At 38.1% G+C, this 27,087-nt stretch overlaps 2 protein-coding genes across 17 annotated transcripts in view; one reads left to right on the top strand and one right to left on the bottom strand.

Annotated features, from left to right (window-relative positions):
• PALLD (palladin, cytoskeletal associated protein) overlaps positions 1–21,683 on the top strand; it is a 431,565-nt gene extending 409,882 nt beyond the window's left edge. For 9 of the 14 annotated variants that reach the window (XM_009207836.4, XM_017959195.3, XM_017959194.3 and 6 more), the window contains 6 exons: positions 7,171–7,265; positions 9,133–9,265; positions 14,750–14,957; positions 17,575–17,740; positions 18,249–18,382; positions 19,525–21,681. In XM_009207836.4, coding sequence (XP_009206100.3) covers positions 7,171–7,265; positions 9,133–9,265; positions 14,750–14,957; positions 17,575–17,740; positions 18,249–18,382; positions 19,525–19,697 — 909 coding nt within the window. In that variant the 3' untranslated portion in view covers positions 19,698–21,681. Of the gene's footprint in view, positions 1–7,170; positions 7,266–9,132; positions 9,266–14,749; positions 14,958–17,574; positions 17,741–18,248; positions 18,383–18,536; positions 18,583–19,524 lie in introns of all 14 variants that reach the window. The other 5 variants (XM_009207837.4, XM_031663998.1, XM_009207839.4 and 2 more) reach the window with 2 other exon arrangements.
• CBR4 (carbonyl reductase 4) overlaps positions 1–27,087 on the bottom strand; it is a 125,173-nt gene that overhangs the window by 11,666 nt on the left and 86,420 nt on the right. For 2 of the 3 annotated variants that reach the window (XR_001903014.3, XR_002521879.2), the window contains exon 5: positions 21,793–21,936. Coding sequence is in view for 1 of the 3 variants with exons in the window: in XM_021938154.2 (XP_021793846.2) it covers positions 21,899–21,936 (38 nt within the window). In the remaining 2 variants the exon portion in view is untranslated. Of the gene's footprint in view, positions 1–20,736; positions 21,937–27,087 lie in introns of those variants that run through there. The other variant, XM_021938154.2, reaches the window with a different exon arrangement.

The raw sequence follows: 27,087 nt of genomic DNA, 5'->3' as shown, positions 1-27,087 counted from the left end.
CCTCAGCCTCCCAAAGCACTGCCATTAGCCAAAAATAAACTTTTAGAAAATAAATGTGATCTTACCCAAAGCCCAATATATAATGCCCCAAAAAAAAAGAAAACCTTGTAAACATAGGGGAAAAAGGATAGGAAGGAAATAAAACAGAAATGGTACTACACACGCCAAGATTGTAGGGCAACACTGATGATACCAAAAAACCTAGGATGAGGCCGACAGGCCGTGCAGTACAGGGGTTACGAGCATGAACTTTGGCATCAGGCGGATCTGAGCTGGAATTCTAGCTCTTCCACTCACTACCTGTGTGACCTTAGCAAGTCACTTAACTTCTCTGCCTGTTTCCTCCTTCGTAAAATGAGAATGATAGTAATACAGATTTAAATAGTACATGTAAAAAGCATTCAGTTTACCTGGCACATAGTATAGTTTCAGTAAATGCTACTTATTGTCATTATTTTCATTCAGAGACAGTAACTACCCCATCTTAAAGCAACAGGCCTACAACAGAAGCCTGTGGAACCAGATCAGTAAAGGATCAGTTCCGTGTCTAGGTACTCCGTTCCCACAGTACTGTCAGAAAGTAAGCAAGTCAATTTGGGATGGAATTTCTACCCAGTATGTTGTTGGTGTGTGGTCCTCTGACCTCCTGGCTTTTCCATTTTATCACCCCCATGGGAAAGAACTTAGGCAGCAGATGTGGCTGTGCCACAACTGCCACGGCTGTGGGCTTGGGTGGAGGAGCTGTGAGCTAGAGGACGGCCACACCCATAGCACAGCTGACATCAGCCACACATGAAGCTGGGAAGCTGCTCTCTGCTCTCAGCACCCTCAGGCAGGGCCAAGAGAAGCCCCAAAAGAGAGTGATCACTGCCCTCATTCCAGGCCCCAGTAATTCACTGCTTTACAAATCCCAGGCTGAGCCCCATGGTTAACCCTCTCTGGTTCTTTGCTCTACCCTTTGGAGAGAAGACAAAGCAATGAGAAGTGGACTAGACCAGCCCTCCTAACAGAATATCCTATCCAACCTGTGATTTCAGCCAAAGGTAAAATAACTACTCTGGGTCTATCAAAAGGAGCAAAAAAGCAAAGATTCAAAGAACCCGCGCATCACAGTAACCAGACCAGTTCCTAACACTACCTATTAAGTATTCCAACCGACTCCAAAGATCAGTTGACACTCCCAACATCTTAATTAAAGGGAAGGGCTAAGAATCTTCTTTACCTAAATAACCCAAGACAGGCAAAAGGAAGGGAAACTCATGAAGTGAGTCTGAGTCTAGGCCTCAGTGTGTAGATGTGTATGTCCCATTGAAATTGTTGTGAGAGAATTTCGATATTTATGGCACTTCGCAGTAGGAGTATTTGTTCCAAGTTTCTGAGCATGTTGCCTGGTTGATTTTAATTCCAAGAGTAAAACCCCTCTTTTCTGTCTTGGGGTCTTTAGTAACTGGTATGTCCAAATATGGCAGATAGAAGTTCTGTGAGTCATCACTCAAAAATTGGAGTGAACTTTACTACCCATTAGAAAAACAAAGTGGCATTTAAACCATGACCAGTGACAGACCATTTTTCTACCTAACTCTTGGTTAAAGTTACCATTTGTTGCTATAGGGATGCCATTCTGGAAATGTTTAACACTGTTAGAATCTCAACTTTACAACATCTGTTACCATATATTAAAACATTTTGTTCTTGTAATTTATGAATTAAGACATGAGTTGAAATAGTCATGTCATAAAAGGTGGTAAAAAAAAATTCAAAATCGCTAAATCTTTCAAGATATAGTAATCCCAAAAGCATAAAGTGTAGTTGACAGAAAACTGAAGTTGACTCCTTACTTCCTTAATGCCCTTTAGTTACCTTAAATTTTGAAATGTTAAAGCTATTTGGGTTTAGAAAAAAAAAGTATTTAAGTTTGAAAGGGAGAATACATGTATGTTTTCTAGTATACTGTAGCCCAGATGATGCGAAATGACCAAGGAAAAGAGGAAGAGTAGAGAGGAAAAATTAGTTCAGTAATGAAACACAGACGGTAGAGCTCTCCTGAGCAGTGGAAAATAATTACAGCAAGCAGCCAAGAGAAGAGTGAGAACCAAGGAGGGAGGAAAATATTCAAGTTCAGCAGAATATTTATAGAATATGATATTTTTCCACCTGGGTTAATCTTTTGGGAATAAGAAAAACGTTAGATATTGTTGACTGCATCCAAATTCTACTTGGGATAGAACACACAAACATATACTGGGCTGTATGTCACACTTGATGTGTGTAGCTCAAGCAATTCAGAAGAGACCAACGCAATCACATAGCTTAGCAAAATAATCAGTGATTGTGCAGTTACACCAAACAGAATGCCAAAATGAGGATCACAAATACAGTTTATTTTAGACTCTAATCCTATCTTTAAGAACAACTACATCTAAACACGAATGTTTTACTTTGTTTTGTTGTGTTGCTAAGTTACTTTGTATCGCACTTGGATTTTGGAATGGGTATTCTGCAGTTTGATGTTTCCTCAAACTGCATTATTTATACAAGTGGCAAGCTTTTATGAAGACCTGTGTGCCACAAGTTAAATTTCATAAACTATGAAATATAAATGTTATTTCCATATTACATAAATAATTGGCCTTGCACAAGGTATGAAATAATGTTTACAATCTGGATGTTTAATACAGAATCACTTTAAAAATTCAAACTTATTTGTAATGTAAGTTTTAAACTCTGTGGATTTGTTTGGAATAGAAAAGTAACACACAACTGAGTTAAATATAAAATGTTAGTTTGTTGCTTGTGTTTTGTTTTAGCATTATAAGGTTTCCTGGCTCATTTCAAGCTTCACTTTAAACATTCCCTTCCATTATTCTTACGTTAATAGTAAAGCAGATAGAAATGAGAAAATTAATAAAAGCAAATGCAACAGCATTAATGTGCATCAGAGCCTACTATGATTACCAGGGTTATAGGCATATTATTATTATTAAAATCACTTATTGCTAATTCTGTATGATCTTTGTCAAAAACAGTATGTTCAGACTTAAAAACCTGAACTTTCTATTATGCACATTGAAGACATCTTTTTTAAAAAGCTTCACTGAACCCTGGTTTTTTTTTTCTTTCCCAAACAAAAACGACAAAATTATACAACTTCGTAGTTTGGATGCTCTCTAAATGCTCCTGGTTACGTATTGGTTAGTAATATATTTAGCCAATAACACTATATAAATCAAACTAATAATTCTGCCTCCCGAAGACCACACCTTCCCCTTTTATGTTCAGAAGTGAAGGCTGGTATCAGAATAGAAAGATTACAAATGGTAACTATTCCTTTTTCTTAAATTTGGGAAGTTAAGGAAATATTCTGTGGCAATATTTGTATATATGGTTTTAAGCAGTAGCAGCGAAAACCTTGAAAACAGTGTAGAAATGTGTGACCTTTCCAGAGTAGTATGCCAACCTGTTTTGTTTGTTTGTTTGTTTTTGGAGAGGGGAGGAAGAGGCAGGCTAAGCATATCAAGGATCTGTTTAGAGTTGAATAGGGCATATTTCCTCCTCCACATCAAATGCAGCCATCACACTAACAAGCACATTTCAGTATGATTGTGCTTAGCACCTTTCAAGCACCAGCAGAAGTTAAAAAGGTTAATCTGCTTCCCACATAGTCTGCCTCCTATGCCAAAGGTATTTTGTTTTTCCTTTGGAGTAAATTACATTCTAATACCAAGAAAAATAAAATCCCATTACATAAACAATTCTAAAGGATGCCTCAAAACTGGTTATTATAATTATATCCATAGTGAGTGCTACAATAATTTAACATTTTGAGCACTGGCTTCATGCAAAACACAATGCTGCCAGGTGCTTTACAAGTATTAATGCCTTTAATCTTCATAAAAACCCATTAGGTATTAACTATACAGTCCTATTTTACAGAGAAGGAAACTTAGAAAGATTAAGTTACCTACCTAAAGTCACTCGCCTGTAAGGGACAGCAGAACTGGTTTACAAACTTAGACTGATTCCAGAGCCACTGAGTGCCATACGAAGGTATTTGAGGCCCATTCCAGGATTAAGAGTACTAAGTGGCAGGGGAGATATTGGTTAAATATGAAGGAGTTTTAAAAGGAGGTAAGCATATACCTCACATAAAGTATATTCACATGGAAATTCTTACCGGGGTCCACTAAGCTGCTGGGGCTCCTAAAAACCATCTTGATGCATGTCCATGCATAATGTCTCAGACCCATGGTAACACAGTACCAGCTATGAGGAATTTAATAATGATAATTTATGATGTCACATATCATTTGATATTTATAAAAGCATTTAGGTTACATCATTTAACCCTTAAAACATCCTTGTGAGAGATATATGTAGCATCCCTACTTGTACAGAAGAAGAAACAAAGGCTTGAACAAATTCAGTGATTGGCTCAAAGTTTTATGAAAAGTCAAAACTCAAATCCAGATTAGTGGGATGGGTTTGTTTGACTGTTTGTAACAACCCATACCTCCTTGTCCAAATTCAAGGTTAAGTCTGAATTTAACTTACATTATATCTTTTTCTAACTGCATAAATAATTAGTTCATTTTAACTTACTGTGGATCTTCTGGGCTTCATGTCACAAGGAAGGGATATATCCAAATTATAAGCATTTCATCATGGAAGCCGCAAAGTACATAATAAGCCATATCCCGTATCAGTACGATTGAAGCTATTTGTGTAAAACAATACACATACTTCCTTGTCCTCAACCTCCAAAAAGAATCATTAATTTTATGTGTCCATTTGTTATCTTGTATGATGCATCAGTTGGGTAGTTCATGATGGGGGTCTTCCAAGCAAGTTATATCTAGATTTTCTATAATAAGTACAGATCTGGAGAAGTTGGATGAAATTAATTTTTAGATTTCAAGCTAGTTTAGGGAATCTCAAATGTTTGCCAAGAGTTTAGCATGAGAGAATCTGTATCAAGTGGCCTGTGCTTCAGATACAGTTAATCTGAGTTAGAAATAATTCTCCTTCATAATGTTAGACTTCATGTCTCCTTGGAAATTTTCAGGAAACACAGTGTTTTAACTGTGACCTCAATAGCAAACACCGTGAGTGCCAGAGGGAGTCACATATGTAGTGGTATAAAACTAGTCATGTTTGTTTCTTTGTGATGACCTCTTTTTCGTAATTCCTCATTCTTCTCCTGTCTGTATTACATTCCTATGTCTTTGCCTTTTCTGGGTGGTGGTAGCCCTAAAGAAGTCCAGGTTTTAGGAGATCTGCAGAGACCTCCCCCCTAGTTAGAGTCCTGCCCTTCACTGAATCCTACTATGGGTTTTTTTCTCTGCATTCCCTCCATGAGTGCCCTCACCCTGACCCTCACTCCAGTCTACTCACAGTTGGAAAGCAGTTCTTCAAAACACACAGAACACTGCAGCTTCTGTTACCTGTCTCTATAGGCAGCTTGCAATGAAACTGAGAGCCAATGGAAGAATTTTATTCTGAGTGTAAGTTTCTCATCAACTCTGACCTAGAATTCACTAAGCCTAATCATTGATGGTATATCTGCTTCTTGTTTTTCCTCTCTTGCTGTTACCTTTGGCAGTCATCAAAATTTAGAAGCACATCTTCTCATTCTTCTGAGAGAGTGAAGGAGAAAAATCATCTCTTTTGCTACTGTGCTGGTAACAGTGAAAAAAAAAAAATTAAGAGAAGGAGCTGAAACAAAAACCAAAGTAACAACGTGTGGCTTATCCATGTCATCTGGGTGCCCTGAGTATCACTTGTCTGTTCACATATGACAGCATTTATCAATCTCTTTTTTTGCTTTTATTATTTTTAATTGACATAATGATTATACATATTTATGAGGTACAGTGTGATATTTCAAAGCATGTACAAAATGTGTAATGCTCAAATCATGGTAATTAGCATATCTGTCACCTCATTTATCATTTATGTTGGAAGCACTCAAAATCCACTCTTCCAGCTATATGAAAATACACAATAAATTGTTGTCATCCTACAGTGCTGTGAAACACTAAAACTGATTCCTCCTATGTAGCTGTAATTTTGTATCCATTAACCAACTTCTGGCTATCTCCCCGACCCCACCACCCCATCAAAATTTCAATTGACAAATTTAAGAGATAAAATATAGGGTTTTTTTATTATTACATAGGCCCTTATCATATGACCCACATATTTTAGGTATTTAACTGCTTCTGGTTTTTAAATCTCAAATATTTTCATTTCATGAGAATATGGCTTTATTTACTCATGAAGCTCTCCTTATCATCCCACACATACTTCTTACATAACACTCATTTTATCATTATCATGCTCATTTTAATATATGGTTTGAGAAAGGGATGCCAGTAACTTTTTTTTTTTGAGACGGAGTCTCGCTCTGTCACCCAGGCTGGAGTGCAGTGGCACCATCTCAGCTCACTGCAACCTCCGCCTCCCGGGTTCAATCAATTCTTCTGCCTCAGCCTCCCAAGTAGCTGGGATTACAGGTGTGTACCACCACGCCCAGCTAATTTTTGTATTTATTTAGTAGAGACGGGGTTTCACCATATTGGCCAGGCTGATCTCGAACTCCTGACCTCATGATCCACCCGCCTCAAAGTGCTGGAATAACAGGCATGAGCCACAGCGCCCGGCTAGCCACTAACATTTAATTTGTATATTACTATATACTATATATTAGTATATTACTATAATTAGTATATTACTAAAAAAAAACTGAAATCATCTAGGTTTGATTTCAGAATTGGCTACAGCTGGTAGATGACCATGAAAATGAAATCTTCACAAGAGACTGATGTCCTGCTATATTTTACAATTCAGCGTCGTGTGTTATGGAGACCTTTGCTGGTTACAATTAATCAAAGATTGTCATTTTAAATACCATCCTAGATAAAACAGTAAAGCTTACTTAAGATTTCCAAAAAAGACCTTGTCACCTTCAAGTTCTTCAGGTAAAAATAGTTTTACTGAGGCACTGAACTCACAGGGAAAGTGTTTTTCTGAAAAGGGTTAGAGCGATTACTAACATGGCACACTGATTTGTTATGAAATAATGTCTTACAGGGAATAGGATAGTAGGCATGATAGTGCTTAGTGGTTAATAGTTTTAAATAACAAATCATATATTTCCTGATATTTCTATAGGGCCGCATCAGTTGTACTGGACGGCTAATGGTACAGGCTGTAAACCAAAGAGGTCGAAGTCCCCGGTCTCCCTCAGGCCATCCTCATGTCAGAAGGTATTTAACATGTTCCTTCCCATAAGTGTCGCTATTATTTTATTTATTACTATAGCTTTAGTACTATTAGAATCATATAACCACAAAAGTAAACATAATTGGAAGACAGAATATGAATACAAACCTGAAGTGTGTGGCTCCTTGATTATTCTCCTTTGCAATGCAGAAAGGGAATAGGAACAAACATTTGCTGATGTGTGCTAAGCCCATTCAGATATACTATTAGTTTGTTAAACAGACATATTCTATAGTCAAATAAATCAAGAATCAGCACTTTTAAATGGCATATGAAAATACTACTAAATGGTACACAAATGTTGGAAACCAAACTTCTCTAACCAACAGCTGTGTGAGTTGACCATTAAAAGCTATTGCCACTAGGTTTCTTAAAATCAGCTCATTTATTAATGTTCATTTTTCAGTCACTTAGTTCAAAACATAAGACCATTAGACTACAAATCTTGTAGGTAAGATTTGTCACATTTTAAATACTCAGATATCTGCTAGCAATAGAGATGCTTTCCATTCCTGGTAGTTCTGAGTCTATGCAAGGACACTGATGGAACAATGGTAGGCAGGGATAGAGAAAGGATATTACTTCTTAGTAACAAATTTGCACTTAAAGAAAAAAATACAGTAAGTCAACCATACTGTCAACTTGGCCTGTTTAGATATTTTACAGACAGAATATTCTCAAATAGTCCTGACTCTAAATTACAGGCCATAGGTGCGAACGCCTTTAGTGAAGAGAATACATAGTTAGCTCAGAGAGTAGGCAGGAAAACTGAGTAAGCATCAAACAAGTGGTGTGTCTACACCTCCTTGGTGTGACTGGATCCACAAAGACTTTTGTTCAACATTTGGAAGACAGTTCTGGCACCAGAGCATGTGCAGATTAACTTCATCATGGCAATGCCTGTTCACAGGATGCTAGCCTGTATCTTTGAGTATAAACACCGCATATACAGTATTCAGTCCATTGTCTTGCATTATTCTCTTTGCTTTTCTTGTTGTCCACAACACATTTAAGCCTTTCCATATATCAGTGGGTCCTGGAAAGCTTTTTCTCATGAATTAGATCTATACTTGGAGAAGGGTAAACTATATTAAAAAGCTAATAATTATTAGCCTAGTATACTTCTTTCATTTGTTCCACTCTTGCTTTTCCTAGTGAAGTGTTTTTAAACTTTTCTTATAGTGACTACAGACAGAATTTGTATTCAACATCTTTTAAGTCTTCCCTGCAATTACTTTCAACTGTATTCCTCTTAAAGGTTTCTCTGGCAACCTTTAAAAATGACAGAGATGCACAGAATCTGGGAGATTTGTACAATCTCATTTTTTAAAGCAAAAAATAATGCCTCTAGGCATAGGGATAACTAATGCAAAAGAAAACTTGCCTAAAAATGTAATTTGTTTTCCTGCTTAATATAAAAAGGAATTTTAATTAAAAATATATTGAATTTTATAGGATCATCAGAACTTTTAATTTCCTACAAATTTGAAAATCACAGTGGAAAGTTCTAGTAACTTCTGTTGAAAAAGATTTGGTAATAAATGAGCAATAATGCTACTTTTCATAAAGGTTTAAAAACATTTAGGAAAAATGTTAATATATAATACCCCATTTTTTTTCATTTCCCCTTTTATGATTTATAGTACCCTGCAATTGGCAGATAATTAAATTTATAGTAAACTTCCAAATTAAGATTTTGCTTTTCTGATTTTTTAATGTGTAAATCTTAGATATAGGGGGATCAGATAAGGAAATCATATTATTAACCCATGTATTTTAAGAAAACAGATGACTAAAAGTCTATAAATAACTACTATCTGTATTTCTGTATGTCATCTTTCTTGTTTCAAGGCCTCGTTCTAGATCAAGGGACAGTGGAGACGAAAATGAACCAATTCAGGAGCGATTCTTCAGACCTCACTTCTTGCAGGCTCCTGGAGATCTGACTGTTCAAGAAGGAAAACTCTGCAGAATGGACTGCAAAGTAAGATTTTGTTATTGCTTGCATATTCTGTTGCCTCACTTCTCTCTCACTTGCCATTTCTCTATAGTTCCTTTTGGGGAAATTACATAAAGTATAAAATGAGGGCTGGGCACAGTGGCTCACACCTTTAATCCCAGCACTTTAGAGGCCAAAGCCGGGTAGATCGCTTGATCCCAGAAGTTCAAGACCAGCCTGTCTCTACCAAAAATACAAAAGTTAGCCAGGCATGGTGGCATGTGCCTATAGTCCCATCTACTTGGGAGGCTGAGTTGGAAGGACTGCTTGAGCCTGGGAGCTGAAGGCTGCAGTGAGCTGTGATCGAACCACTGAATTCCAGCCTGGCTGACAGAGCAAGACCCTGTCTCAAAAAATAAAATGATTCTAGCTTAAGGGGGAGAAAGTGAAATATGCTGGATATTTATATATTGTTTACTATGATTCTTTACTTTTAAATCTAAATTAAATATGTTCTTTACTCAGAACCCTACATGACATACTCTAGAAAGTCATCAGGAGTTTTATTTATCCCTTTAAATGTTGAAATAATAAATATGATAAATCTACCATGTCTTCATTCTTTTTTCATACAAATTTTGTATCCATATATCTACTCTGACTTTTATTCTTCCCATTTTCTAATTCTTCTTTTTTTTTTTTTTTTTTTTGAGATGGAGTCTTGCTCTGTCACCCAGGCTGGACTGCAGTGGTGTAATCTTGGCTCACTGCAACCTCCACCTCCCGGGTCTCCTGCCTCAGCCTCCTGAGTAGCTGGGATTACAGGCATGCGCCACCATGCCCAGCTAATTTTTGTATTTTTAGTAGAGACAGGGTTTCACCATGTTGGTCAGGCTGGTCTCAAACTCCTGACTTCATGATCTGCCCACCTCAGCCTCCCTCCCAAAGTGCTGGGATTACAGGTGTGAGCCACTGTGCCCAGCCCCCATTTTCTAATTCTAAGAGAGGTGAGGGTGACATCTTTCTTTCATCTGTTTTACAGCAGAGCTTTTTGGTTTTTTGAGACAGAGTCTCCCTCTGTCGCCCAGGCTAGAGTGCAGTGGCGTGATCTCGGCTCACTGCAACCTCCACCTCCCGGGTTCAAGTGTGATTCTCCTGCCTCAGCCTTCTGAGTAGCTAGAATTACAGGTGCGCGCCACCACAACCGGCTGATTTTTTGTATCTTTAGTACAGACGGGGTTTCACTATGTCGGCCAGGCTGGTCTCAAACTCCTGACCTCGTGATCCACCCGCCTCGGCCTTCCAAAGTGCTGGGATTACAGGCATGAGCCACTGCACCCGGCCTACAGCAAGGCTTTTTAACCCACAGTCCCTGGGTGGGCAGGCTTCATTAGGTGTTTGAACTCTGAAATTACCTACAAAATTATGTGTGTAAGATAATTTTCATCCATTTCTCAAAGGAGTCTAGGGAAAAAAATGTTTAAGAAACACTGCTCTAAAATTTTTTGTTTGATTTCTTTTTTGCCCCACTATTTACTGATCTTAAATTTAGTTTAACTCTTAAATATGGATAAGGTTTTAAAAAGTTATTTGGGCTCCCTCTGCTGGTTTCTATGGGATATCAGAACACAAATATAAGCTGCTTAGAGGATTTGGGCATTGTTTCTTCAGAAAGTAAATCTGGGATTGTAGCAATGTATAAAAAGAATAAATATAACAAAAATATTTTATTTCTCAGGATCATTTTTTACAGTATAAATACACAAATTGGGTTTCAGTCTATATATATATATATATGAGTGTGTATTTACTTCATTTTTGGTCTATAATTAAGAATTATACAGTAGAGCTACCATATGATCCAGTTAATTCTACTAGTGCTTATATATCCAAGGAAAATGAAATCAGAGGCCGTGTGTCATGGTGCACACCTGTAATCCCAGCACTTTGGGAGGCTGAGGCAGGTGAATAACTTGAGGTCAAGAGTTTGAGGCCAGCCTGAACAACATGGTGAAACCCCATCTCTACTAAAAATACAAAAAGTAGCTAGGTGTGGTGGCACGCATCTGCAGTCCCAGCTACTCAGGAGGCTGAGGCAGGGGAATCACTTGAACCTGGGAGGCAGAGGTTGCACTGGGCTGAGATCGTGTCACTGCACTCCAACTTGGGCAACAGAACAAGACTCCCTGTCTCAAAAAAAAAAAAAAGGATATTAGTAGCAATATCTACATTCCCATGTTCATTGCAGCACTATTCATAATAGCCAGGCTGTGGGATCAACCTAAGTGTCAACAGATGAATGAATAAAGAAAATACGAGATATATATACATACATAGACACACGGTGGAAAATTATAATCCTGTCATTGTGACAACATGGATGAACCTGGAGGACATAATGTTAAGTGAAATAGGCCAGGCACAGAAAGACAAATACTACAGGATCTCACTTACATATGTAATCTAAAAAAGTTGAACTCATAGCAGAGAATAGAATGGTGATTACTAGGGGCTGGACGGGGAGAGGGAGAGTTGGGGAAATGTTAGCCAAAGCATATAAAATTTCAGTTTTAGACAGGAATAAGTTCAAGAGATCCGTCGTACAACATGGTGGCTATAGTTAATAACAACGTACTGTATACTTGAAAATTGCTAAGAGTAGATTTTGAGTGTTCTTACCACAAAAAAACATGTGAAGTCATACGTATGTTAATAAGCTCAATTTAGCTATTTCACAGCACATACATATTTCAAAGTATGTGCATAATTATATATAATTTTTATCAATTAAAAAATACTTTTAAAAATTCATACAGACCACTTGTAAAATGATGTTTTGTGTTAACCAGGAGAATTTTATTTTAAATAGATCATTAGATTATACCAAGGAATTATTAATTTTATGTATAAAATGGAATTGTGATTATATAAGAAAAGTCTTGTTTTTAGAAATGCATACTGAGCTATATGGGGGTAATAGTATATGAAATCTGAGATTTATTTTAAAATATAAAAAATAAGAGTGACTAAATGATGGGTATATAGACATTCACCATACTGTTATTTCTATTTTTAATCATATTTAAGAAAGAAATAATAGTACTGTCTTTCACGGGACTGGCACATAACTGTCCTTAAAACTCCTGCCATTAAAAGAATATTGGAAACAAAAAGTAAACTGCTTATTTATTTCACTATGATGATCTGACCTGGATAAAGAAAATGTGAAAAATCGGCCGGGCACAGTGGCTCACGCCTGTAATCCTAACACTTCGGGAGGCCGAGGCAGGTGGATCACCTGAGGTCAGGAGTCCGAGACCAGCCTGGCCAACATGGTGAAACCCCATCATCTCTACCAAAATACAAAAAAATCAGCCAGGCATGGTGGCAGGTGCCTGTAATCCCAGCTACTCAGGAGGCTGAGGCAAGAGAATTGCTTGAACCCGGGAGGCGGAGGTTGCAGTGAGCTGAGATTGTGCCCACTGCATTCCAGCCTGGGCGACGGAGCGAGACTCTATTTAAAAAAAAAAAGTGAAAAATCTTGCCACATGTACAGATAGATCAGGAAGAAAAAAACAAATCAGTGTATTTAAAGCTTTGAAAGGGGAAAAAGTCCTGAAGATAAGCCAAACACCAAACGCTAAAGCAGCGGTTTGCTTTTCCTCCAAAAAGCTCCCTCCCCTTTTAGCCCCTGAGGAACATTCCTAGACACTGATTATCCTTGACTGGTACTCAATTTTCGGGAAAATAACTAATTCCACTCCTATAGCAACAAGCATGCTCTTCTCTTCCCACTATGTCCATGTGCCCTAAGAGTAGAGATCTAGTTACATTGTGACCTGCCGGTGGGGACCTTCAGCTCCTGAGATCATGCTGTCTTTACTTAGCCAGGAGAATGGGTTAGAAAAAAGGTAGAAGGGGCATTCTCTTTGCCCCAGCATGAATAACTATCCACTGGGTAGGTTCACTGTGAATCACGTGGTTTGACAGTACCCGTGCTTTGGGCATCTCTCCTACTAAACATACTGTGGCTTCAGTCAGTAGATGGCTTATCTAGGATCTAACCTGGTAAAGTAGGAACAAGCAGTGCCGCTTCGTTTCTAGATGTGGGAATAAGGAGCCTGATCAAAGGTGTCCACTCCCTCTTCCTCCACACCACTTCTGATGACCTCCAAACAGGTCAAGCACTGTATATGGAGAGCTGGGGACAGCAAGTGGATAGATGGGAGAACACAGAGCCTAAGCATCTCAGAAGCCAAGCTGCCTAACTACTGCTGTTTGTTTCCAAAACCTCTTCATCCTTTTAACCAGTCATTTAAGTTTACTTTAAATGCCGTAGCCCTTTGCTACATGTGTGGTGGGAGGCATCCTGCAGGTAATATCAGTGAGTATCACGTAGCAGGAATGGAATTTGTGAGTCCTCTGGCTGATTCTGGCAAAGCTGGTTCTTCAGAAGAACTGTTTTGCAGTCTAAGTGACATATTTTTGTATATAACTTCCTACTAGTAAAGCTGGGGGCAGGGGGTAAAAAGGCCTTCCTTAACAGTGCATTTCTTCCATTCAAAATCAAGGGCAAAACTAAAAAGCTGGCAGATGGTAACCATCCTGACCCTTTGCAGCACAACATGTTATTAGCAATTAAATGTGCTTTTATCTGATCTCTGGTCAACACAGCTGTCAAGGCCTCAAGATTTTATGATGTTTCCATTGTGATGGTAATTTGTTGAGATGGCTTTCTGGATAATTTCGTATTGCTCTTGTTACTCAGTTTCAAGGATTATAAAATAATAATAGCAGCCCTACGTGCTGACGAATGCATTCTCCATAACTACGGCTACTCCTTGATGAGAAGCTTTACAGTACTGTGTATAAATGCCAGCTGAGTATTTGTTATTGTTGAACATCTTTTTTCAAAAAAGCCCAGAGCCTGGTGCTGACATCATCCCATTAATCTCTGTAGCCCTGGGCAAGGTAAGACAATGACCATAATTTTTTAAATCCCATCTCAGTCATCTCTAGGCTGCTCTGTAAGAATTGTTTAGATGTAAGCTGGTGACTGCTCAGGAAGCCACTGAAAAGTTTTAAGCAGAAGAGTAACATGAGCTGATAGTAAAAGCCATCTCTTGGCTGGGTGCAGTGGCTCATGCCTGTAATCCTAGCACTTTGGGAGGCTGAGGCAGGCGGATCACCTGAGTTCAGGAGTTCAAGACTAGCCTGGCCAACATGGTGAAACCCTGTCTCCACTAAAAATACAAAAAATTAGCCTGGCGTAGTGGCAGGCACCTGTAATCCCAGCTACTCAGGAGGCTGAGACAGGAGAATCGCTTGAACCCGAGAGGTGGAGGCTGCAGTGAGCTGAGATTGTGCCATTGCACTCCAGCCTGGGCAACAAGAGTGAAACTCTGTCAAAAAAAAAAAAAAAGCCATCTCTTGTGCTACTGAAGGAGGAATTTATGCTGATCTCTTCGCTATCAGTGATTTCACTCTGTTTTAATACAAAAATTTACATGTATTTCTTTTATGATTTAGGTCAGTGGGTTACCAACCCCAGATCTAAGCTGGCAACTGGATGGCAAGCCCATACGCCCTGACAGTGCTCACAAGATGCTGGTGCGTGAGAACGGGGTGCACTCTCTGATCATAGAGCCAGTCACGTCACGTGATGCCGGCATCTACACATGTATAGCCACCAACCGAGCAGGACAGAACTCATTCAGCCTGGAGCTTGTGGTTGCTGGTAGGCTCATCTGTGAATCCTTGCTCTCTGACAGAATGAACATCAGACTTACAAATGTAAACTAATTCTACATTACTAACCAATATGGAAAATACATCAAAGTATTGAAAAAGTAGATTGTATCATCAAAATAGCCAATGAGGACATGGTTATAAGGCCTAGCAAAACAGAAACAGAAATCTTTCATTTCTCCCACTAACCTGGCAAAGAGAGAAAAAGATTTCATTAGCCCTTTTGGGTCATTCGACCTCCTGTGTGTGCAGTGGCCCTCAGTGTTACACAGAGAAATAGTAACAGCAGTATGGAATCCAAGAACCAAATAATTTGCTTATATATATATATACACACACACACATATATATGTATATATATACACACATACACCCCTAGTTTTTAAAACAACATTGTCATCTACCCTCAAAGTCATTGTCAAACTACACTCACATTTGCTTTTTCACTGATTATTCTGTAAAAGTGTTGTTACATGAAGTCTTATGCTTTGAGAAGCCTAAAAGGAAAACACATTTATGGAAAGGTTTTTATACCATCCTTAAGAGTTCGGTGTAAGTAAAGATTCTGATTACCTGATCTCTTTTAAGAAAGAACATAACAAAACATTGATTTCTTATACCTCTTTATGCAAAGTGCTTCATGTACGTTATGTATCAGTTGGCCCTCACATCAGCCTTATGAGATAATCACAGCAAATCTTCTCTGACTTTTACCAGGGTCCCACTTAGTAAGCTGATGATTGGATTTAACACAATCTGTTGATTCCTAGTGCTCTTCTAAACATAACTAAGTCACTGAGCTCTTTCAAGAAATAAAGCAGCAGTGAGAATAAAACCCAGGAGGTCTTGATAAAACTCTTGGATTATGATTCTGATAATGGCACCAAGATGTTTTCACATAAAAATGTGGTAAATATGTGGGCTGTGGTGCTACAGGTTAGCCATGCTTTCAAGTTTTGTACAAAGTGCTCTATATTCTTACATGCTATGATTGATTTCATTCCTCTAACCTCAAACTAAAATTTCATTTTTCTGCTGTTAAATATGCCTTTTGATCATATTTGTCCTTTAGGACACAGACTCAGGGTCCAAAAGACACATAGATATCTCAGTATGCGTCAGTTAGCACTCCTGTCAGAAGATGGTGATGTACCATCACAGAAGTCAGAAGATGGTACATGGGGGTCAGATCTGATCCAGTCAGATCTGACCAGATGGTACTTGGGGTCAGATCTAACCAGATGGTACTTGAGGTCAGATCTGATCCAGTCCCGGCTCTTGTCTATTTTACTAGTTGTGTGATACTTGGCAAATAGATATCTCTGTGACTTAGTTTCTCCATATATAAAATGTGAATATAATGCCTCACAGTGTTTTCCTAAGGATTAAATCATAAAAATGTGTATGAAGCTCTACATAACTAGTACCCTGCATAGCAATGCTCCAAAGTGGTAGATGTTATTCTTACTGATGAGTTGCTACGACAGTAAGACTTATACATTTTATGTTCTTTGCAAAACTGGAGCCCCAGAAAGAATACAAAGTGAGCTTCTGTTCCTACTTCTCCCAGAATAGCCTAGGATGGGCAACCATGTAAAATTCAATAAAAATCCAACCTTCTAACTAACTTATGGTGTTGGAAAGTCTTAAGCATTTGAAAAATTCAGGTAGAATTTTCATCCTCTTTGAGTTCTTTCCTAGCTGCTTTGCTATGATATGTCTGTCATTCCAGGTGAGGGAGTAGTGGTGGAAAAGGAATGCATTCTCAAATTCATTGTTGGCAGTTCAAAAGAAAATAAGTAAACCTTATTCATCCTCTGAAGTAGTTTCCACCACTACTACAGTTGATCCAAGAAAACAATTTCCCATTGGATGGTAATATTCAGAGTGTTATTAACAATCAGTCCCTGATTTTTTCAGAATAAGTACTAAAGTTGTCTTTTTTTTTAATGGGTTCCTTCCTTCAAGGTTATAATAAAGCTTTTTTATAGCCTCCTTCAAAGAATACAAATTGGAATTTGTAATTTATAGGATATACATTCCTAGTTTACAGGTAACTATTTAAAGCTGCCAAATTTAGATAAAGATGCCTCCCCTTTAAATTGCCCCCTTTAAATTCTATGGCATGTCTCACTTAAGAGTTACAAATATTCAGAATCTTCATGGCAAAGATCACAAATGGCAGTGAGGGAATCTAAGTGGTCAAATTCCTGGAACTACTTGTCCTCAGCACCACTAGGTGGCAGTAGTTGGTTGAGGCTGTGAATGATCGGTAACATAATTAGTAGTGAAGCCATCACAGATGCTAGCAATGACTTAGGAGTCTCCCACAGCACGTCAGACAGGCATTCTGTGGAGCAGATGGTCAGTGGACAGTGTGAGCCTATCAGGCTTGAATTAATTGAGGAAATAAATGAGTGGAATGAAGTATACAAACCTTTGCTTGGTAAAAGAATAATTTGGAGAGGGGACTAGCATCTTACCACCTGGAGTAAAAAATGGTATCATAAAAGATCTATTCAAGCAATATTCCAAAAGGGTTCTGAATTCTTTCTAGTGCTCCTTTTGTATATCATTGATAGAGAATTCATCTCATGTTTTCTTAGCTAAAGAAGCACACAAACCCCCTGTGTTTATTGAGAAGCTCCAAAACACAGGAGTTGCTGATGGGTACCCAGTACGGCTGGAATGTCGTGTATTGGGAGTGCCACCACCTCAGATATTTTGGAAGAAAGAAAATGAATCACTCACTCACAGCACTGACCGAGTGAGGTAAGAATGCACAATGAGAACCTGATCCATAACTGTTCAGTCCTACTTATGTATCAAAAGATACATTTTATATAGCATGGAAATCTGTGTAAAAGCCATGCTGTCGATGAAATCAAAGACAACAACCATGCTTTACCCAATGTAGGATTAAGCTTTTAGAAGGAAGCTATAATGGTATTTGATCTAATGGTGATTTCTTAAAAGTGTTTATCTTTGTGTCTAAAAGAAAAGATTAATTCATTTGCTTTAGTGGTAAAAGACTATTCAGTGGTTTTTGTAAAGGCAGATCTTCAACTAGGAATTAAGTACACAGAGGTATTCAACTCTTGACGTCTGTTCTTTCTCCCATTAACTTTAATGGGGCTAGTAGTCTCTACAGAATAAGTATGACCCTATTATCAGCTACTTGCACAATTCTGTTTCTAATGATCTAATTAAAAATGATGCTTCATGTCCAAAGCCATTTTTTTTAAATTTAGAACCCTAATGACTTTATCCTTTTCTCCAGCATGCACCAGGACAACCATGGCTACATCTGCCTGCTCATTCAGGGAGCCACAAAAGAAGATGCTGGGTGGTATACTGTGTCAGCCAAGAATGAAGCAGGGATTGTGTCCTGTACTGCCAGGCTGGACGTTTACAGTGAGTGCCACTTCATCTCATTTCATTGCATTTACTCATTAAATTATGAAAAATTAGACATCTAGACAGCAAATCACATTACTCTTTATAATCTTATAAACAACTATTGTGTTTTGTCAAAAATTCATATTGCTCTCTCTCTTTCTATTTATAGTTTCTCGACATTAATAGCGAACCACACCAGGAAAACAAATACCCAAGTATCATTCAGGAACTTTGAATTATTAGCAAAATATGCATGTTGATTTCTCTTACGTTGGCTAGTTAGTTGTGGCTTCATTACTCAAGCATCCTTAGGAGTTAACAGTAGGCAAAGGCATAACCATGTTTTTCACATGTTCTTGTTACTGTGTTCTGCAAATGACTGCCTTTTAACACTTCTTCCTATATTCTATTGCAGTGTCCTAATGCACTCTAAATGTGTGTTCCATTGATCCTGGAATGTGTACTTTTGTGGCTTAGTGCTTTTCTCATTAATATATCTTAAGCAGCCAGCAGTAGACTTGTGTTTGTATATGTATATTTGTGTATATGCATCCTAAATTTTAAATTTTTCCTATTGAATTTACAGTCTAGTACAATAAACATTATGTGATCCATTGACATAAAAAAAAAACTAGAAAAAATTAAGAATTTATTTCAGATTTTGCCTCTTCTTGAAATAACTTTGGTGAGGGTCATCAAAAAATGTGTGGCCTCAACCTTCCCTACTGTACAATTCCTTTCAGTTGATTGATTAGTGTTAAAGCATCCACATCCAGCAGAATTCCTAAGTGCTATAATTATTGAAGAAAAAATATTTTTTAAAAGGAGGGGGGGATAAGAATTAGGAAGCTTATCAGCTATTCCAAAGGATTCCCTGTGCTGCAGTGTTTACTTTAAAAAAAAAAAAGATAAACTACTCTTGACCTTTGTAATCCAGCTGCTTTATTCTCACTACCCTGTATAGACAGTAAATCTGCAACATTTGAATAAAATGCAACAGTGTTCCTAAATTTTCTATGTTTCTACCATGGATGTGTTCAGTTTTCACAGAGTATGTGCCTGGCATATATCTAGACATTCTGTATTTTCTTGAAATATCTAAAGGCTCTCCAAGTATATCTTAATTAAAAATCTTTATTTACTCTTTTTCTTTGTAGCCCAGTGGCATCAGCAGTCACAGAGCACCAAGCCAAAAAAAGTGCGGCCTTCAGCCAGTCGCTATGCAGCACTTTCGGACCAGGGACTAGACATCAAAGCAGCGTTCCAACCTGAAGCCAACCCATCTCACCTGACACTGAATACTGCCTTGGTAGAAAGTGAGGACCTGTAATCCGGCATTCTTGTTAAAGCTGAAACACTGAAACAGCCATTGCCTTGACCAACATATTCCTTTGTCACATTATGTAAAAGGCAGAAACATACCTTTGACTATAAGAAATTAAAAAAAAAAACCACCAAAATAATATTTTTCTTACCAAGTAGATAATGCTAATATAAACATACACATTGCACAGAAAATTCACATTTACTGTCAGTTTAAAACTTTGGAATTGCTTTGGTTAAAGTGATCTAAAATGCCAAAATACTAAAGGAAATCAATTATTCACAGGTAACTACAATTTGTATTATCTACAAGTGCCTTTAAACACAAGATATAGGTGCTGTGTAGCCTGATAGTGTGAAATGTTTAATGAGGCAGTTGTACCACAAACAATACTACAATGATTCTGAAGCACAGTGTATTCAGACAGATAAGTGAACCAAGTGCAATATGTAAGGATGAAAAAAGAAGAAATGACAAAGAAATCCAAGTAAATGCCTTGTCTTTGCAAATGTTTTTATATTAAATCAAGGAAGGAACTACTTGCCTTAAATTTTATTAATATCAAAAGAGTTTTCTAACAAGGTTAATACCTTAGTTCTTAACTTTTTTTTTTCTTTATGTGTTGTGTTTTCATGCTACCTTGGTAGGAAACTTATTTACAAACCATATTAAAAGGCTAATTTAAATATAAATAATATAAAGTGCTCTGAATAAAGCAGAAATATATTACAGTTCATTCCACAAAAAGCATCCAAACGACCCAAATGACCAAGACATACATAGTATTTGGAGGAATCAGAGGTTTGGAAGGAGTAGGAAGGAGAATGAAGGAAAATGCAACCAGCACAATTATAGTGTGTTCATTTAGATAAAATGAAAGGCGCAGGAGAGGTAGCAAAGGCCAGGCTTTTCTTTGGTTTTCTTCAAACATAAGTGAAAAAAGCACTGCCATTCACAAGTCAAGGAACCTAGGGCCAGCTGGAAGTGTGGAGCACATATGCTATGGAGATTGCAGTGTGTCTGAAGTTTGTGTAGTAGTGGAAGATTTTAGGTATGTAGAGCAAGTTGAAAATGGATTGAGACTGCATGGTGGCATAAATGAGAGATTGCCTGTAGGATCTAGTCTACTTGAAGGAAGTGGAGACATAAGGAGAGACAAAAACAGGTTTGTGCCATAAAGTATTTTTTCGAAAGCACCAAGATGTGATGAATGAAAATTATTAGTTCACTTCCCTGCTGCCATGAAACTGCCTTAAGAAGGTGCTGGATTCCAAGGTTTATAAAGGTATCTCGGTAAAGACTGCTTTTTGAATGCATATGATTTTGCATCAGCTAGACTGAGTTGATTCTGACCAGACTTGATGGTTTTAAGTCGGAACCAATAAATTTTAAAAGGAGAAAAAATAAGTTGACCTAGTAGTATAAAATATGAAGCTTTAATGGTACTTTGCTATGAAAACACTGTATTCCTTACGCAAAACACATGTATCTTTCATTATTTATAATAAGTGGCCTCTCTTAGCTCACTCAATTCATACGTAGTATTTTTTAAAGTAATTTTATATCTGTGTACCACCACATGTATTTCATATTACTGTTTCACATGTACAGCTTTCTACTTCTTTGTAAGAACACCAACCAACCAAGGTTTAAGTGAGTAATAGGCTTGAGCACCGGGTGGCAGATGTTCTATGCAGTGTGGTTCAAGTTTCTTTAACCACACTTCAATGCATTGCTAATATGGAATTTAAGCTACCATACACAGTCTCTCATGGACCTATCTCTATTGTAGAATTATGACTTATGTCTTACTTGCCAAATTGTTCTGAATGTGACTTTTTTTGCTGATTTGCTGGGTTTGGGATTAACTAGCATTATTTTGCCACCTTTATATTGTATTTATATAAAAAAAAAAAAGTACTATCATACTACTTTGGATTGTTGTGCTGGTGTAATGTGGATTTAACATCAATAAATACTTGACAAATAATAGTTGCAGTTTTGTGAAGCAAAATATTCAGTTTTAGTTTTCTATTGCTGCCATAACAATTAGCATAAACTTTGATGTTTGAGGCTTCAGCATCACTCATTTATTACTCACAGTTCTGTAAATCAAGTTCAGGCAGGATGTAGCTGGGTTCTCTGTTCAGGATCTTATAAAGCTAAAGTCATTGTATCATCAGCTGGACTCTATTCTCATCTGGAGCTCAAGATCCTCTTTGAAATTCAAGTGGTTGTGATAGCTCTGTGCAAATGTAGAAGAAACGTCTCATTTAGTCCCTCAGCCAGGAGCTGTTCTCAGCTCCTAAAGGCCATCTGTATTCCTTGCCATGTAGCCCACTCCATCTTCAGGGTTAGTAGTGAGAATCTCCTTCATCTCAGATCCCTCTCACACTTTCTCTTGCGTCAAAGGCCCAGTCCCTTTTAAATTATGTCAGGCCCATCCAGATCATCTCCCTTTCTTAAAGTCACCTGACTTGGGGAACCTTAATTACATCTGCAAATTCCTTCAAAGCAGCAGCTAGATTGCCATTTGATTGGATAACTGAGAGAAGGTTTGTACACACCAGATGGGGATATTGGGGACCATCTTAGAATTCTGCCTGCCACAGCAGTGTACTGTAGGTATGCATGTAAATACATGAGTGCCATGACATACAAGGATACATAAAATACAGCAAGATGATATAAATTAAAAGTGAGGGGAAAAAGGAAGAAAATAAGTATAAATGGAACAAGGAATGAGATTACACACACACCCATATTCATATATACATATAGCATTAATATCTACATAGTTACAAAAGATGGAAAATATATTTGGGCCTAGGCTTTCCTACTACGGGAAAGAGAAAGCTGGTCACTTATGTAATTCACAGCCTCCATAAGGTAAAAATATTTTATCTTTTACATAAGCAATATAATGGAGCTTTGAGGATACATTTGAATACATTTGAATTAGACTAAATTGTGTATTTCACATTGTCTTCTGTACCCCATGACTTGCTATGTAGTTTACAAGATTCATTATATATTTTAATGCTGAATTTGTCCTTGATTTTCCCTTTTATGAACGTGTAACATGTAACATGACAATCCCCTTGGATTATAGCTAGAATCTACTGTATCATCCTACTGTAAATTTAGTTGGACTCCTTTAAATTACAGAAATACAACTTCTATATTATGGTGGTAAGGAACTTGAGTATTGCAGTTGGCCAGCCAGGATTTGAATCCTAGCTATTTTGATCATGTGTGACCCATAAGCAGTTACTTTACCTCCCCAAGCCTCCGTTTCCTTATTTGGAAAATGGAGATTAAAACAGCACCCCTCTCTCTGTGCTGCTGTGAAGATTATATGGGATGATAATTTTGACATGGTACCTGGCACACAGTAAGAGCTCAATAAATTTCAGCTATTATTTTCGTTTAGTTGAAAACTAAAATTTCAATTACAAAATGTGCACACATCCAACAAAATTACACAGATGGTTAAAATTTGTGAACTTGGATGGAAAAAAAATTACCCCCTAGCTGAAATTTAGAATTTCCCTCAATTATGAATGTAGGCAACAAAACACAACAATATAAAATACCTGGGACTGTCCTGGTAGCAATTATATTACAAATATTGAAATATCTTAAAATCCATCTAAATTCAGCATTACTTCAAAATTATGGCAGTTGTTAGAGTTACCAATAGATGTTGTAATTTATAGGCATTTGTATTATAAATTTGTTTTTAATACTTTGATCATTACTTAAAAATAATTTTTTTCCTGTGTGTTTTATGCCTCATGAACATTATTTTGAGAAGGGATCCAGATGATTTACTAGAGGGTCAAAAAGGCATATGGCACAAAAAAAATTAAGAACCAGGCCCCACAGAAACTTAAATATGTAGAAAAGGATAAAAAATTTGAGGAAAGCCTAATTTGCCATTACTAGAAGAAGGAACAAAACTGATTAATTCATACAATGAAATATTACTATTCAGAGTTAAAGGTGAAGAAATGGATTTATTTCTATTAGCATGGATAAATATGAAAAACAGCATTTGACAAGGAAGGGAAGTTACATAAGAGTGATGTCAGCAAGATGGCTGACTAGAGGTTCCTGGCATTCATCCCCCCAAGAAAGGACCAAGAAATGAACAAACAGTTAACATTCAACTGAAGTGTCAATGGAAGAGCACTGGAGTGCAGTGGGGGAGTGGAGAGGTACCATCGGTCACTGAAAGTCCAAAAGGCAGCATGGAGACACCTTGTCTCTGCTGCCCCATGCCCCTGCACCCCCCAACCCTCACTGGCCTGGAGTCAAGAGAAGAAACTTTCCTTTGCTGGGAAAACGTAAGCAGAGCCCCATCAGCCCCCATTACCACTGCAAACACCTACAATCCTTAGTACAAGAGAATTCCACAAGCCCTGAACTGACTTTAGAGAGCCCCTGTGGATTTGCACAGCTGCATTCCTCTGGATTAGGAACATGAGATATGTACTCTCCATCCCTCAGGTGCCTGCTATGGGGCCCAGTAAAAGACACATAAAGACTCAAAGTGAAGGATGGAAAAAAACAATCAATGCAAACAGAAACAAAAAGTGAGCAGGAGTAGCTATTCTTATATCAGATAATACAGGCTATTTAAGTAAAAAGTGATAGAGACAAAGAAGGGCATTATATAATAATAAAGGTATCAATTCAGCAAGAAGACATAACAATGGTAAATATATATGCCCGACACTGAAGCACCCAGATATATAAAGCAAATATTATTAGATCTAAAAGGAGAGATAGACCTCAGTAAAATAATAGTTGGGAACTTTAACGCTCCACTTTCAGCACTGGACAGATGATCTAGACAGAAAATCAAGAAACATTGGCTTAAACTGTACTACAGACTAAATGGACCTAACAGACACCTACAGAACATTTCACCCAACAGCAACAGAATACACATTCTTTTCATCAGCATATGGAACATTCTACAGGACTGACCATATATTAGGTCACAAAACAAGCTCAAAAACTTTTTAAACACTGAAATCATATCAAGTGTCTTATCTGACCACAATGGAATAAAACTGGAAATCAATTAACAAGAAGAATATTCAAAACTGTACAAATACATGGAAATTAAACAACATGCTCCTGACTGACCAATGGGTGATAGAAGAAATTAAGAAGGAAATTTTAAAATTCCTTGAAACAAATGAAAACAGAAACACAACATACCAAACTCTATGGGATACAGCAAAAGCACGATTAAGAGAAGTTTACAGCAATAAACGCCTATATCAAAAAAGTAAAAAGATTTCTAATAACTGAATGATTCATCTTAAGAATCTAGGAAAAAATTGGGCGTAGTGGTGCACACCTATAGCCCCAGCTACTTGGAAGGCTCAGGCTGGATTGCTTTGAGGCCAGGAATTTGAGACTACAGCACACTCCAATTTAGCCTGTGAAAAGCCACTGCACCCCAGCCTGGGAAACATGGCAAGACCCAGTCTCCAAAACAAGTTTTAAAATAAACTAGAAAAGTAAAAAAAAACAAAAACAAAAACAAAAGCAAGCCAAACCCAAAATTAGCAGAAGGAAATAGATAATACAGATTAGAGTAGAATTAAACAAAACTGAGATTTAAAAAATAAAAAACATGAACAAAAAGTTGGTTTTTTGAAAAGATAAACAAAATCAACTAGCCAATAGTTAGACTAAGAATACAGAGAGAAGACCCAAATAAACAAAATCAAAAACAAAAAAGGAGCTGTCACAACTGATAGTACAGAAACACACAGGATCATTAGGATCTATCATAAACAACCATATGTCAATAAATTTAAAAACGTAGAGGAAAGAGATAAATTCCTGGACACACACAAGCTACCAAGACTGAACCAAAAAGAAACAGCCTAAACAGATCAATAAAAAGTAATGATAACAAATCAGTAATAAAAAGCCTCCCAACAAGGAAAAAACCAGGACTGGATGACTTCTCAGCTAAATTCTACCAAATATTAAAAAAACAAACAAACAAACAAACAAACAAAAAACCTACCAATTAGTCTTAAACTATTCCAAAAAATTGAAGAGAATTCTTCCAAACTTATTTTACAAGACCAGCATAATTTTGACACCAAAACCAGATAAGGACATAACAAAAAAACAAAACTACAGACCCTAATGAAACAAAACTACATATCCCTAATGAACATACATGCAAAAATCCTCAACATAATATTAGTAAATTCAATCTAACATCACATCAAAAAGATCATACACTGAAGATGGCCAAATAAGAACAGCTCCGTTCTGCAACTCCCAGCAAGATCAATGCAGAAGGCAGGTGATACCTGCATTTCCAACCGAGGAACCCAGCTCATCTCATTAGGACTGGTTAGACAGTGGGTGCAGCCCATGGAGGTGTGCAGAAGCAGGGTGGGGCATTGCCTCACCTGGGAAGCATAAGGGGTGGAGGAACTCCCTCCCCTAGCCAAGGGAAGCCGTGAAGGATTGTGCCATGAGGGACGGTGCATTGCACCCCAGATACTACCCTTTTCCCATGGTTTTCGCACCCATAGACCAGAAGCCTGTGCCACCAGGGCCCTGGGTGTCACGCACAAAACTGGGCAGTCGTTTGGCCAGACACTGAGCTAGTGGCAGGAGTTTCTATTCATATCCCAGTGACTCCTGGAACGCCAGCAAGACAGAATCGTTCACTCCCTGGAAAGGGGGCTGAAGCTAGGGAGCCAAGTGGTCTAGCTCAGTGGATCTCACAGCAAGCAAGTTAAGATCCACTGGCTTGAAATTCTCGTTGCCACCACAGCAGTCTGAAGTCGACCTGGGACACCCCAGCGTGGCGGGGGGAGGGGCGTCTGCCATTACTGAGGCTTGAGTAGGCAGTTATCTCCCCACAGCATAAAAAAAGCCGCCAGGAAATTTGAAATGGGTGGAGTCTACCACAGCTTGGCAGAGCCACTGTAGCCAGACTGCCTCTCTAGATCCCTCCTCTCTGGACAGGGAATCTCTGAAAGAAAGGCAGCAGCCCCAGTCAGAGGCTTATAGATAAAACTCCCATCTCCCTGAGACAGAGCACCTGGGGGAAGGGGCAGCTATGGGCGCAGCTTCAGCAGACTTAAACGTTCCTGCCTGCCAGCTCTGAAGAGAGCAGCAGATCTCGCAGCACAGCGTTCAAGCTCTGCTAAGGGACAGACTGCCTCCTCAAGAGGGTCCCTGACCCCTATGCCTCCTGAGTGGGAGACACCTCCCAGCAAAGGTCGACAGACACTTCATACAGGACAGCTCCGCTGGCATTTGGTGGGTAATCCTCTGGGATGAGGCTTCTAGAGGAAAGAACAGGCAGCAATCTTTACTGTTCTGCAGCCTCCGCTGATGATAC

Source organism: Papio anubis, chromosome 3 (assembly GCF_008728515.1).
Source record: "Papio anubis isolate 15944 chromosome 3, Panubis1.0, whole genome shotgun sequence".
Lineage (NCBI taxonomy): Eukaryota > Metazoa > Chordata > Mammalia > Primates > Cercopithecidae > Papio > Papio anubis.
This window is presented reverse-complemented; position numbering and strand designations above follow the sequence as displayed.